The sequence below is a fragment of the Arvicola amphibius genome, chromosome 3, assembly GCF_903992535.2.
Source record: "Arvicola amphibius chromosome 3, mArvAmp1.2, whole genome shotgun sequence".
Lineage (NCBI taxonomy): Eukaryota > Metazoa > Chordata > Mammalia > Rodentia > Cricetidae > Arvicola > Arvicola amphibius.
Genome location: NC_052049.1, coordinates 4,910,994 through 4,926,083, shown reverse-complemented (window position 1 = coordinate 4,926,083; position 15,090 = coordinate 4,910,994). Strand labels below are relative to the sequence as shown.

The 15,090-nt window shown below is 44.6% G+C and overlaps 1 protein-coding gene across 1 annotated transcript in view; it reads right to left on the bottom strand.

Moving 5' to 3' along the window:
* The window catches only part of Adcy2 (adenylate cyclase 2), a 335,378-nt gene that overhangs the window by 145,094 nt on the left and 175,194 nt on the right, over positions 1-15,090 (bottom strand). The window contains exon 4 of the mRNA XM_038322841.1: positions 11,734-11,883. Coding sequence (XP_038178769.1) covers positions 11,734-11,883 — 150 coding nt within the window. The remainder of the gene's footprint in view (positions 1-11,733; positions 11,884-15,090) is intronic.

Here is a 15,090-nt window from a genome sequence, read left to right as displayed (position 1 = left end):
CAGCTCTGTCGGTAGAGCAACTGCTTGGTTCTCAGCCTCTCCAGTGTGCAGATAGCCATTTATTTATGTATACACACATATAGTTCAGTTTTTGAGGTTAAAAGTAAGATATAACTCCTGGGACCTTTCACATTAGCATAACACCAAAAGGGGACAACAGAACAGATTCACAGCTAGCCCCATGATCATTCATGCTAGTCATGAATTGGGAACTTTGGGTAATTTATATTTTATTTTTTTTTCATTTTGTGCAACGTCAGCTTTAGCACAAGTCGAAGAAAGCTTTAGGCGGAGGTTTATACTGTCTGAAAGTCATGGGGCAGATGAAATGGGGCTCTTGATTCCATATGACACAAAGCCCTTTGCTTCAACCCATCCTCTGCTGACCTTCACTGGGACACTTGTACCAATCAGTGGCTTCAAAGAGACGAGTGAGTTCCATGGTAATTTGCTGAGAAAGAGATGGATGAAGGACACAAACCAATGATGAAGCTCATAGTTCTCATCTTGCTGCCCATGGTCACCCCAAATGAGAAGAATATCCAACAAGTTCAAAACATTTTATGACCTACGAGAAAAGCAAATTTCCCAAGCTCATGGCATCCTCAGCTCGGGGATTCATTAATTATGATTTCTTTAGACTTGGACAACATGACCTGGCATGCTCTATTTCGTTGGAAAAGAAAGATAACAAGAGATAGACTGGCTAAACCCATTTTATCCAGGAAACAGCTAAACTACCATAAAATTTGTATATTTCTCTTTCTCTGCACAATAATATTCTTGATCTGGTCAGTTTCAGGCAGCATTCTGATAATGTTCCCTTCCCAGTCAAATCAAATCAAATCGTGAGGTCCCAGAAAGCAAAATGCTAATGTGCTGTCATGAAATGAACATTTTTCTTGAGGACATAAAATCACAAACTTGAATTAACGACAAGTTTAGCTTTTTCCCATTGTTCATCTGCAACTTTGAGAGCTCCATCCATTTTCTCCAGGGTGGAATATTCTATCTACATTCACTATTCCACTCCTAGCAGCTGACGAAGTATTAATCTTTAATGAAAGGTTTTCCCCCGTTTTTCAACAAAGCCTTCAAATTTTAGTCATTAATTTTCAGGACGCACAATCCCAAGAAAGCATCTTGTCACTAGAGTCAAGGTCCTCAGTCTTCCCTGACCCACCTTCCTTTCTTATGGTGAAGATCAGCTGTCCACGTTTCTCCTTGTGTCCCGGAGTGCCCACTGGGATGCCCACTCCTATAAATTCTGCCATGCTTTGCTAGTGAAATTCACCAGCACAGATATGAAATGCAGTGAGTAGTTAGCTCACGATACTACATTCAGTGATATGTGCAGATATTTTTATATGTGGGTGAAGGGTCTCACCATGCAGTCCTGGCCAGTCTAGAACTCACTATGTAGATTAGGAAGTTCTGCAATTCACAATTCCAGCTTCCTCTGCCTCCCAAGAGGTGAGTTTGAGGGTGTGTCCTACCAAGCCTGGCATGAATGGATGTTTTCAGCACGGCCTTTGTAATGTATACTCCCCGGTTACTAACACTCTAAACTTCACTGATGCGTGAGATTTTGTCTTATTTCTCGTTATTTCCCAGAGTCTTGTGAATTCTTTGTTTCCTCCATAGTTCTATGTTATTTGTTTAAAATAACTTTTTAATTGTTTCTATCTGACCTATAGCCCTTGTTAGTAGCTAATGGCAGAATGAATCAAAAATATAGAATAGATTAAACATGGTAGTATTTTATAGTCTAGGAAAAACACATAAAAAATCAATATTACTCCCTTCCCCTTCTATAAAATGAATGATTTTGAATAAAAGAAAATAACCTAGAAGACAACAATCCATCAGAAAATGTAATGACATACACTGGAAACAGTCAATGCATAGTTTAAGCAGTGTTGCCGGAGATAATGTAACACACCACTGGCAGGATCCTATGTGGTACAGAGAACTTTAGCAAACACTCCTCCGCATTCTTTGCTTTTATTTGGTGCCAGGTATAACAAAAGAGCAGCTCCCTTTAGGGCACAAGCTGTCTGTGGTTCGGAAGTGTCTTCATACCATTTATCTCCATGGTCTGCATGCCCCAGTTCTGTATGCGAGAAGTGCCACACTCATGGCGACTTCCAAGCCACCCTTTTCTGTCCACAAAACAAAATCTCAGCTGTTTTATTAACTGTTTATGTCTTACACGATTGGTCCAGGCTCCTGGGAAACATGATGATGACCGGAGGCCACCGCAAGCCGTTCTTCCTATCCTGACTCCTTTAGCCTTTCAGTTAGCTGACTGATATGCCCTATGAGCCTTATTATCTTGGCTCTTACTGAAACACACAATCTGGATTTTCTTTCAGATACTGAATGTGTATAATTTTATGCTGCCCTTGTTCTAAATGTAAGCTTGCCCTTCTCATTTCAGAAGCAGGACTGGTTCACCTTGGACCCAGCATGACTTGCCCATCCCTTTCCTTGATGTGATTAATGCAGATACGTGCCTGGTGTGTCCTCCTCGGTACCCTTCTCTCCTGAATTTAGAGACTCTATTCTATTCACCTCAACAGCCCTGATTCTGGTATAGACTATACAGATGTATCACACCGTGGTCCATCAGTCTAAGCAACTGCAGACAGTGCCTGTTTGCTCCAAAGCCTCCAAGCAGGTCTCTCTTCAGGAAAGCTGCCCGAGTGGCTCACAACACTCAGATTCATTCCCTCTCCAGAACCCGTGTGCTATCCTCTGTCTTCCGGGACCTAGGAGGAAACGCTGCTCTGCTACTTCATATGTTTGATCATTAGCTCTTCCCTGCCTTCCTGGTCAGATGTCTCCTACAGTCGCAATCTCATAGAAAGACATGGGACCTACAATAGACAAGGACCACATTTTCTATGACAGGACACTTGGTCACACCCAACGTATGTGAGGAAAGGCATCGAAGCATACACAGGGTATTTACATTGGTCCTAACTCTCAATCTGCAGAAATACAATGGCACGGACTCAGCGAGCACACAAGGGCTAGAAGGGAGGGTCTGTGCTCATGCTACCTGACCCTCCCATGTGCTTGTGGGATTAGTGGCTGAACAATGGAGAGTGGGTCCGGAATGATAAATCCCAAATGCCCCCTTCCTAGTAAAAAGCTGTAATATCATACCTGTGATCAATTCCCAGGGAAAAATAAAAGCAAAACAAAACAAAAACATGATAGTGGTCTCAGAAGATTCTGAGGCGGGGCCGCAGTTTCTCCTGTAAGCGGCAAGCATCAGAAAGATGCATGGTGAGACCAGGATGGGAGAGTTTCGAACTGCTTTCTAAATATTAATTATTTTATTATTCCTGTTTTCTCACACATCAACTGGTGCAGAACACGCTTGATCCTTCCTGTTTGATTATGCTTTTCCTACCACGCATTCCTGACAGAGTCAAGATGCCTCATCTTAAAGAATAAAATTTTATCACCCTAAAATACTGGAAGCTTCCATGGCATCAGCAACAGCAAAGCCCGTGTCCTTCCCAGGACAGCATCCTGGGCTCTGAACCTTTCTACTGAAATCAACAGTGTTAGCTTGACACAGACTGGAGTAAAGCAACTGCTTCCAAGTGTTTCTCTTGCTGACTGGGGTGTTTTGACCTGCAGAAGGTATTGCTGAAGTTTCTCACATGGAGAAAACTTTGGGAGTTTTATTTTACCATTAGACTTTTGTATGTCCATGGTAGAAAGGCGTTTGGGCACCCTTGATCATTAAGAGGCTCTCTTCTGGTTTTATTTTTTTTTTCTTTAGAGAAGCATCCATCTTTATAAAGAACAAACACATTGTTGCCCTTTGTGACCTTCTAGAATCCTCTGCACTTCTGCTTTTCCTTAGACAGCAAGTCTGGTGATGATTTTTGGTGGCTTCTGTTTTTCTTGTTCTTTCACTGGATGTTTTCTGTTCCTTTTAAAAAAGAATGCTTACAGCACAACCTTTATTGCAATCTCCAAAAATGGGTAATGTTGCCAGGTGTTGGTGGCGCAGGTCTTTAATCCTAGCACTCAGGAGGCAGAAGCTGGTGGATCTCTGTGAGTTCAAGGCCAGCCTAGTCTACAAGAGCTAGTTTCAGGATAGCTAAGGCTGTTATACAGAGAAACCCTGTCTTGAAAAACCAAATAAACAAACAAACAAAAATAAAAAAATAAAAAAGTGGGTAATGTCTCAGTTCTTTTAACTAAAGAATTGTTTTGAAGATTGTTGACTAATTTTTCCCAGAATTGATCCTATTTCTCATCTGAAAGCACCCAGATGGCTTCTCATTTCAGTACAGTATTCCTGAGGTTTCTCCATGGGTCATTTCATCCCAGCTTCCTAGGAATACCATGTACAGTAGCACAAAGCACTTAAGCCGTCCTCGCATGTTGTTCTGGTGGGTTCCAATGGCGGATGTTGCCAAGTACACACGAGCAGCATGCACTGGACTCCGTGGGCTTCAAACAGGATAAATGAAGTTGGGAGGGAATCCTGGTGGGAGACTATGGGAGGATCTGAGGGGAGTGGGTTGTGCATTTGATCAAGACACATATTCACGTATAAAATTCTCAAACCATAAAAAAAAAACAGAAAGTCGTGGCACCAAGGACAGATGTTAGACCTCCTTGTCAGGGAGGAGATGCAAAAGACAGCAGTGGACACTCTCTAAAGTCGAAGGCAGCAGACACATCACAAACAGTTCCCAGGACCAGAGAGCCTTTAGCTACTTGAGGAAGCAAGAGTTGAGCAGAGCAAGCACATCTGAGCCAGACTATTAAGATGAAACAAACTGACAGGAGCTGCTCACATTCTGCTCTCGCCGCAGGATGCACCATCTGATCAAATGCATGGAAAGACTTTGCAAGGAAATCTGCTACTCAGTCCTCCAGAAGCTACAGTGGGAGGTCTTTCCAGCTCCAACTCTTCCTGCTTGTCCATGTCCAACTTGGCGTCATGGGGAGGGGAAAGCTATCAAGATGACACCTTGGCTCCTAACTGTCAATGCTGAGAAAGAGACTTGGGTGCAATAATGAGTCTGCTCATCAGTGCGTCCTCCCCTGCACTCTCCATTCTGCTGATTAAAAGCAACCTTGAACATGGAGAGACCGGGCTGTCAAAGCCTGTTTGCAGCCCCTCCCAACTGTAAGTTCCAAGAGGAAACAGAAGAAATACTTCTTTTTTATTTTATTTTATGTATATGGGTGCTTTGCTTGCAAGTATACACTTGTACCACACGTGTGTTCTGCCATGGAGGCCAGAAGAGGGTATCGGATCCCTGGAACTGGAGCTATATATGGTTGTGAGCTGCCATGCGGGTGTTGGGAATCAAACCCAGGACCTCTGGAAAAGCAACTGCTGCTCTTGACTGCTGAGCCAGTATTTCCACCACAGAAACAGTATTCTTGGTTAAAACCCCTTTGTCTTAACAAAACATGAAGTCTGGGCTGTGAAAACCTAACATACAACACAAGGATGGGTGCCGTTGAGCACCACCCTCACCAGCAGGCACAGAAACACAGACGGGGGGGTGGGGGGGGGCGAGGCGGCTAACTTCTACTGCTCAGTGCTGATGCATGGGGGCTAAGCACAGGGCTGGTTCTCTGCTGCTTTGTGCATACTCGGGTCACTAGAAGGACAGTTGACAAGTGAGGGAGTAGGACTTCCATCTAGAAGTCCTCCATGACAAGGGACCTCTTCTGTTTACACACTCCCAATGACTGCTCCAGGAAAGCCACCCTGAGCCACCATAAGAGACAGAGGCCTCAGTAACCATACTCACAAACTGAGTTTATATCCAATCACTCAGACTGTGTCTACACGTGTGGGGACAGGGCGTACGTGGTGTGTGGCGTTGCTATGGGAGTAAACAGAAACGCGGTGGGATTCCAGACACCATCCTCTGTATCCACCTAACTGTCACCTTACGTATCAGATGAGGAGCTTCCTGCTTGGTTTTGAAATGGGGTCTCATGCGTGTCAGGCTGGCCTAGAACTAGCTGTGTAGCTGGATGTGACCTTGAACACTAGTTTCCCTCAGCTTCCACGCCCCAGGTGCCGGGATCACAGGTGTGTACTGGTACTCCGGTACTCTTGGGTTTTTTGTTTGTTTGTTTGTTTGTTTTTTGCAATAGTATAAACCAAAACCAGGGTCAGGCCAGTAAGTGTTACACGGAAGCTGTTTGCTTATCCTTTGAACTCTGGAAGGAGGAAAGCAAGCCTAAACACAAACAAAGAACCATTCTGCTGTCTTCCCGACAGGGCTCTGGCTCCAGGTGTCTTGGCCTCACTTGGCTAGGGTTTCTTACGGAATGTGTGTACTGTCTACAGAACCCACACCAAAATAAATTTTGTAAAAATGCTTTTGTTTGTTTGTTTCTTTTTTTTATTTTTCGAGACAGGGTTTCTCTGTGGTTTTGGAGCCTGTCCTGGAACGAGCTCTTGTAGACCAGACTGGCCTCGAACTCACAGAGATCCACCTGCCTCTGCTTCCCAAGTGCTGGGATTAAAGGCGTGCGCCACCACCGCCCGGCTGCTTGTTTGTTTCTTGAGACAGGTTTTCTCTTTGTATCTTTGGCTGTCCTGGAACTTGCTTTGTAGACCAGGCTGGTCTCGAACTCAGAGATCTGTCTGCCTCTGTTTTTGGAGTGCTGGGATTAAAGGCATGTGCCACCACACCTGGCTGTAAAATCATTTCTAATGTCTTTAAAATGATGACAATATATGAACTAATGAGGATTTATTTTCTCTCTCCTTTCTGTCTCCACCCATTCTCTTGCTTTCTCTTATTGTTCCTGGTTTCATGAGACAGGATCTCCTAAAACTCACGATGGAGCCCAGTCTGTCCTTGAATGTATGGCAGTCCTCCCCTTTTCCTTTCCAAACTGCTTGGGTTGTAGGTGGGAGGTACTTTGCCCAGTAGACTTATTCTCTCTACACTGAAAAAGAAATCAGTTTTTATTCCCACAGAGGCAACATCAATTTCAATTGCTATAGCAGTTAAGAGAAAGGGCTCTTGGTTGGCTCTGCAGCCAGCTCTCCACAGGTCCTAAGAGTCCATTACATGCTCCAGAGAGACGTTGTGCCTAGGGCTGACAGAGAAGCAGCTGCCAGGCCATGTGAAGCTTAAGTGTGACTGTGGCTTTTCCTGCAGAAGCTGAAGCAGCAGGCAACAGACGAAACACAGAGGTGAACTCTGCAGCCCCCAAGGCAGCCTCAGTTCTAGGGACGTGCATGTGTTCCCCCCTAATGAAACGTAGTGATTGCTGCTGCACCCACATGAGGGCACTTTTGGGGCAAAAATGCAACTCTGAGAATATTTCTATCAAAAAATTTAATTTTTCTTTTTCCTCATTTTTATACTACACATAGATGTTTTAATCACGTATTAATATTAATATCTAGACAGACTTCTCATTAGCATCTAGGGAAAGCATCACAGATATCTGAACCAAATGCTTCTAGAATTGGGCAATTCCTTACATTGTCCCAGGAACCACAGTTATGTATAGCTCTCTTCCGGGTTGGAGAGGGTTGTCTCCTGGGGTCCTGCCCTCTAATTTCCTCTCTTAGGCATGGGAGGATGAATTCATGAAGCTAATCAAGAGTACGGCCTCTCAAACTTTGAGGTACCTGTCATGTGACATTAGGATACAATATTTATTATCTAGGTAATGGCTGCAAAAATAACTTCCTAGCTATACAGTATGCATCTTCCTTGACAAAGAGTTTATGAAGGTATTACTATTTACTACAATGGGAAGCTAGTGGTACTTGGTGACAGCAAGTGAACAGGACCCAAGGAAGGACACATGGAACCTAAGACATCAGTTTGGTTTGTGGTAGCAGGTAGGCCTCATGTTTCTGGGACTAATCCATTCTATGAAGGCATATACATTGCCATTTTTTTCTCTTCTTATTTATTCCCTTAAATCTATCAGATCAACATCTTAAGAGGAGTGTGCATGTGTGTGTGTGTGTGTATGCGTGTCCATGTAGAGATGTATGGATGCTTGTATGTGAATTTGGGCATGTATGTGTCAGCCACAGCAAAGTGTGGAGGGAAGAGGACAACCCGAGTGTCAGAACGCACCTTCCACCTTGTTGCAGAGAGGGTCTATTTCTCACATCCCCAGAGAAGCACTGAGATTAAGGATTCTGTCTCCGTGTGTCTGGATTGCACAGAGGTTGTAGGACTTCAAACTTGGATCCTCATGGCTAAAAGGCAAGTGCTTTTACCCACTGAGCCATCTCCACAACACCAAGTTTTATTTTAAGCAAGATGATTTTTTTGTCTTTTTAATAAACTGTTCTGAAAATAACCCCCTCCCCCCCGCACATTCTCATTCTAGAAACAAGCTTTCTGAATCCCCAACAGGAAAAGCGCATTCCAGGAATCAGTCTCTGGAGATGGACTCCCAGCTTTGGAGATCATAACAACTGATGAACCAAACACTATTTTATTAAACCTTAAGAATAGAATTCTTGTTTCTGCTACCCATGTCTTTCCTCTTCATTTTAGGGATGATCTCTGGCTTCCCTCATAAAATAACTCATCCCCATTCTGTTCCCTCCCAGGAGGGTCCCAGAGTCTCTGCCCCTGAGAATCCATGACCCAGGAGCTGAGAGTGGCAGACGTGGCCACATGGACTGCCAGAACACTTAGACTTCTTGGCACAGAGAGACAAGAATGCTGTGTTCTCCCAAAGCTCCGGGCCATGCCAAGGAAATATGATGTGTTGATGATGTCAGTAGCCTGAAACACTGCTTTTGTCAAATCTGTGACTGTAAACATTAAGTTCTATGATCCGTCTTCTTGGAACTGCAGTTCCCCATAGCCTTAATACTATTTTGAAACAGCCCGGAGGTGATGAGAAATAAGTTAGCTGATTCTATTGGGACCAATCCGATGCATCTCTATCCTTTTGATTTTTTTTCTCAAATTGTACTTTTTAAAGTTATGTGTTCATGTCTACGTGTGAGGTATGAGAACATGACATGGTTACCCACAGAGGCCTGAAACAGGCGTCAGAGCTGGAGTTACTGGTAATTAGCTGCGAGATGTTCTATATAGGTGCTGGGACGGAACTCGGGTGCTCACAAGAGCAGTAAGTGCTCCTAACAGCTGAGCCATTTTGCTGATTTTCTTTTCTTATTTTCTAAGAGAAACTTTCTACTCTAAAGTACTTTGAATTCTGGACTACGCAGTTGTAGACATGACCACTGGACATCCAGGGAGTGCTGTAGTGGCCTCTGAGATGTGCTGGCTTGACAGCCATTGCAATGAAATAAGCAATACCGTAGAGTGAAACCCAGGTGTACGGTGATGGACCTGCCCCCTAACACTGGGGGCAGTGATTAGGACTCCATCTTCACCCCTGACTGCTTGGGGGGGTACTAGGATACATAAGAGGTATAAAGAAGAGCAGGGCTAGGCTCCAGTGAGGCCGCTCGCACGACCTGAAAGCCATGCCCGATGAGCTTCTCAGTAATGAGGATGTTTTTGGGTCATCCACGGTCCTGAAAACAGCCCCAATTGATTCACCCACCCACGAATCTGAAATTGGATGGAATTATTTCCTTAGTCTGTGGGAGATCTATCTGTGTGAACACACGTTCTTTATATCTCCCCAGGGCAACTCGACACACCGTGTGATAGATAGCAGCATCACCTGTGAATGAGCAGGGCCGCTTAACTGACACTGTGGAATTTTCCAGGATCCAGAAATTAAACACAACTGGGCACAGGCATCTAAAGAAAAACTGAGTTGTGAGCTGGTATTGACAGATCCAGTAGATAGGTAAGTAAGCTATTAGCAGACTTGAATGTTGTTAGGAATAGACCTACCCTTCCTAGTCAGCAGCTTGGAGAACCAAGAACGGAGACGGCAGAGCTCTGATTACTGCGAAAACGGATCTGAGGCCTTCTCTGGTCCAGTTGGGAAAATGACTTCCTGGATTTCCCAGAAGGTTGTAATATTTATTTGCTAGGTGGCTATTTGTTGCTAAGGGAAAAGAGGATTTCACTTTCCCTCTCAAAAGCGTCAATCCAAGTGGCCTGTCACTTACCTAGATAGGAAACTACTCCTTGGTAAGGCTGCCAGTTCTAGAAATTTCAGAAGAAACAGTGCAAAGCCTACCCTTAGTGGAGGCCGTTCTGGTGCTCTATGCGCCATTGTCCACTCACATAGGGAGAGGGCTCTGCCCTGCAATCGTCCCGTCGGCCACTCTCACGCATTGAGAGTTCTCCAGTTTACTCTACAATAAACTCTGTCTTTGTGTGCTATGATGAATCTCATCTGAATTCTTTCAAAAGAGATCACATTGACTATGGGGGGTGGGGAATCTCATCATGTATTTAACAAATGAAATTAACATTAGTTGTATAGGAGGTTAAAAAATAATTTAAAAAAATCCACAAAATTGTCGGTAATAACAGCAAGAAACTGATGCCCTAACTTAGACACCCAGATGCCTAGACCCATGCCCAACACCAATGCTGTTCACTAAATATTTGCAGAATAAACGAACTAATGTTCCCATTTTGAAAAAGAACCTGATTATTATTCTCAAATCTATACACAAACAGAAATCCAGTGCCAACCTTTAAGTGATCATTTTTTCCCTCCCACCACCAAAATACATTTTGACAAAACATGTAGAATGGACTAATGATCGTCATTTCCATGGTCCCGTGGCCCTTGTGATGGTAAATCTTTATTGTCTGCTTGACTGGACATAGAATCAACATGGACACACACAGCTGGGGTGTCTATGCAGTGTTTCCCAGTGAGGTTTAACTGACGAGGAAAGTATAGTCTGAATGTTGGTGGCATGACCCTGTAGACTTGGGCCTCAGCAAGAAAGAAAGAAAGCTGAGCAGCAGCATTCATCTCTGCTTCCCTACTGTGGACCCCATGGAAGCAGTGGCCTCACAGTCCCGCTACCACGCCTTCCCTGCCTCTGTCTGTGATAGACAGAGCCCTTAAACTTCGCGTGCTAAATAAACCCATCTTTCCTCACGTTGCCCAAGTCAAATATTTTCTCGCGGCAATGAGAAAAGTCATGAGCATAGAATCATGACACTACCTAACATAAAGGATATCAGCCTGGCGGTGGTGGCGCACGCCTTTAATTCCAGCACTTGGGAAGCAGAGGCAGGAGGGTCTCTGTGAGTTCAAGGTCAACCTGGTCTACAAGAGCTAGTTCCAGGATGGGCTCCAAAGATACAGAGAAACCCTGCCTCGAAAAACCAAACTAACTAACTAACTAAATATAAAGGATGTCCACTGCAAGACTCGGGTGATTTTTTTTCCCCTCCAGTCTGTCTGTTTTATGTGTGTTTGCTGCTCTGGAGGACACTGCATGCTTTATCCCCACAGGCCTCCCAGTGTCCCTATCAATGTGCTTCGTACTACTTTCATACGGTCCATGTGTAATCCCCTGTGTACATCTCTATACATTATTCTAACAGTCCTCACAGGATAGCTGCAAACAACGGCAGCCACCAGCCCCTAATGGACGCCTTCCTGATGCTAAAATGATTCTGGATGGTGGCCATGATCAACCGGGTGGAAAGCACCTCCTGCACACGCTGCTGTGATGTCCCAGTCCCATTTAAACCAAGAAAGGCGCTTGCCGCTAGTGTTAAATAATAGCTGGTGTCCTAGAAACTCCCCGTATAGCACAGGTACAGGACTAAGAACACACTTTACCTGCTGCCGTTTCTCAAACTCCAGCTTGATCCGGGACTTGATGCAATTGCACGTGTCCCGGTAGGTCTGCTGCAGGGCAAGCTCCATGAGATGCTTATGGTAGGCGCCTGCCAAGTTCCCACAGATGAATATGATCACATTGGCCAGGATCTAAAGAGACGAAAGAGGACATTCAGAACGGTGAGGGCATCTTCTTTGTGGACCCACTAGAAGCAGACTGCATGTCAGGGTTGATTAAAACAACTCAGGCAATAGTCTCTACTCCCGCTTCTCAAATGACATTTGTATTATGGTCTGCCTAGAACAAAACATCCATCTCCCCTTGGGACTCCACCCCCTCCTCGCATCCTGCCCTTCACAGTCTGTCTCTTGACGTTGGGCTTGACCCCTTTTTATCGAGCTATACATTTTTCTCTGCTCCCCTCCCTCCCTCCCTCTCTTCTTCCCCACTCCCCTTCTAGCCTCTCCCATAATCCCCACGCTCCCAAATTACTCAGGAGATCTTTTGACCCATTTTTCCTTCTGATGCCAGGGGAGCAGAACTGTACCCTTCCAGGGCTTGAGGCCATTTGTGTTTAACTCTGCTCTCGTGTCTGCTCTCAGGAGCTGAGATGCTCGCTTTTCTACATTTGTTTCAAGATGACAGACATGTGGAAGAGAGCTTCCCTAGCCACCCGCAGTCACCATCCTATGACACAGAGGTTTCGTGTCTGTTACACAGCACCTCTGAGATATGCAGACTGACACACGCCATCCCACCCTGAAATGCATTCACTAAAGCTCAATAAGTGGTTTTCTGTTTATAGACGAAGAAAGGAGCCCTTAAGCAAAAATAGTTACGAATCTTTCAATGAATAAAAGTGTGTTCATAACTTAGAAAACACAAAATATCAAAGAAATCCGAAAACAGCCCTGACTTCCCTGCCCAGGAAAAAGTCTGCTACCCATAATTATTTTAAAATTCTGTTCTAAATTTCCTTTGTCATGATGTCCGTCTTGTTCATAAAGGCCTGGTTCTATGTTTATGGTAGCTGCATGCTCTGTTTATGTAACAAAAAATAAAAGGCATCTGAGATCACAGAAATTATGTGTAGGCAGGTTTCCAAATTCTTAGTTAGTATTCAGTTCTATGACTCATTTAGCTTTGTCTGTATATGTCTATATTGTTCGATGCTACTGCGCTAATACTCCATGTGTCTGCATCATGTACAGATGTCAACCTCATGCACAAAGCCGTGACTTCCTCTCTGATCACTGCTTTAGATGCAGTTACTAATAATATAAGAAGTCAGAAGCCATGCATATTTTAAGTTCTTAATTTATGTTACAAATTTGCTCTCAAGACATATTCCCTTTGTATTCCCATCAGCAGGGGGTGACAATGGCCTTCCCAGGATGCTCTTGTCTGATGCCTATAGGATTCACACACTGCAAGCTCCTTAGGACTCAGGGTTGAATTTGTAGGTCTATCCAGGATATGGGCAGACACACTACATGACCGTTAAACATGGCAAGTCTCTTGTGGCTTCAGTGGCATCAGAAAGGGCATTGTTTCCAAAGACCTCGTGCTCCCCAGCAATGCTAGCATCATGCGCCACTCGACAAAGTGGGCAGGAGCTTTATCCCATTTCTTCAAAGTTCTCTCGGTTTCAGACTCCACAGAATCACGGGTGTTGTCTCTTTATTCTCTCTGACCTACATCCTTTCATCTGATGGTTTCCAGGAGTAAAGCACAGACACTATGCAGCTTGCCTTCCCTAAAGAGCGGGCACCAGCATGTGCTACATTCCCAGCCATGGCATATCTCTCAACGAGGCTGCGGATGACCTCATCTGGGGGTAGGCAGGGGACATGTTTAAGTGTGTTTCTAAAGGTACAATGACAATAAAGGTGGCCGTGTTTTTTTTTTTCCTTCTGACTAATGCCTTTTCTTATCTCTTGACAGGCTGTGGGAACAGGAGGAAAAGACACGTTGATTCTAAGTACCCTAAAGTCCTGGGGAATGCAGGAAATTGAGAGGTAGGCAGGGGAGAGTTAAGATGAGAAGAATGGATTGATAAACTTGTTTCTGAGTCGCTGTTGCTACTCCATAGACTCCACAAAGAACCCTATGGGCTTGGAGGGAGCTTTGGTGCTGCCCCATGTAACTCACGAGACCACAGTTATTGGATGGGGTGGCTCGTCCACCTCAGCCTCACAGCTCACCTCCGAGATGCTCTTTCATGCATCCGTGTTTCTTCTCAACTCCAGAAGTACAGAGAGCTAAAATATTAATGTTATGTGCACCTCTGTGTGTAGAAAGAAGCGGCGGGGCTGCGTCCCGCCACCCGGCCGCCGGCTAGCTTTACACCCGAAATAATTACACGGAAACTGTATTCTTTTAAAACACTGCCTGGCCCATAGTTTCAACCTCTTATTGGTTAATTCTCACATCTTCCTTTAACCCATATTTAGTAATCTGTGTAGCACCACGAGGTGTGGCTTACCAGGAGAGATCTTAACCTGCGTCCATCTCGGAGAGGAGAAGCATGGAGACTGCATATGGTGACTGCCTGAAGTGTCTCCCCAACTCTACTTCCTTGTTCCCACAATTCTGTTCTGTCTACTCCACCTACCTAATTTTCTGTCTCTTAAAGGGCCAAGGCAGTATCTTTATTAATAATGAAAGTAACACATAGACACTCCTCCATCATCTGTGTGCTTTTCTTTACGTGCTATATGCATGAGGAAGACATGTAATTAATGCGGCATACATGTGCAGTGTGTGTGCCAGTATCCCCACATGAACCACACATGTGGCCCATATACACAAGGGTTTCATATGATCTTCCCATGTATAACACAAGTGCTGTGTGGATGGCATTTGTCTTCATCATCCATGAGTGTGTGTACCAGGTCAGAGGTCACTGAGAGCAATGAGACCGATTTCGATGTTATGTCCACACATTTCTTAGCCTGGAGGATTTCCCTTCTCACCATTGTTGTACAGCAATGCACAGCCTCTGTGAATGCCAACGCTAGAAGACATCCCTTGTTGCTGTTCGTTTGTTTTTCAAGACAGGGTCTCACTGTGTAGCGAGGGTTGTGCTGGAACTCATTTTGTAGAGACCACAAAGAGCTGCCTGTTCTGCCTCCCAAGTGCTGGGATTAAAAGTGTGACCTACTGTGCCCCGCTAGAAGACCTTTTTAACGTTCTGCTTGAGGGGCTCCACTTGCAGCTGAACAAGTCTGATCTGGTGACTATGTGGTTTGCTGAGAATTACTGAGACCTCATCATCGCTGGAACATCTTGGAAGAATGGAGTTCCAAGAAACGCAGGAAGAAAAGCTTTGCCACTCACTGAGAAAACACTAACTC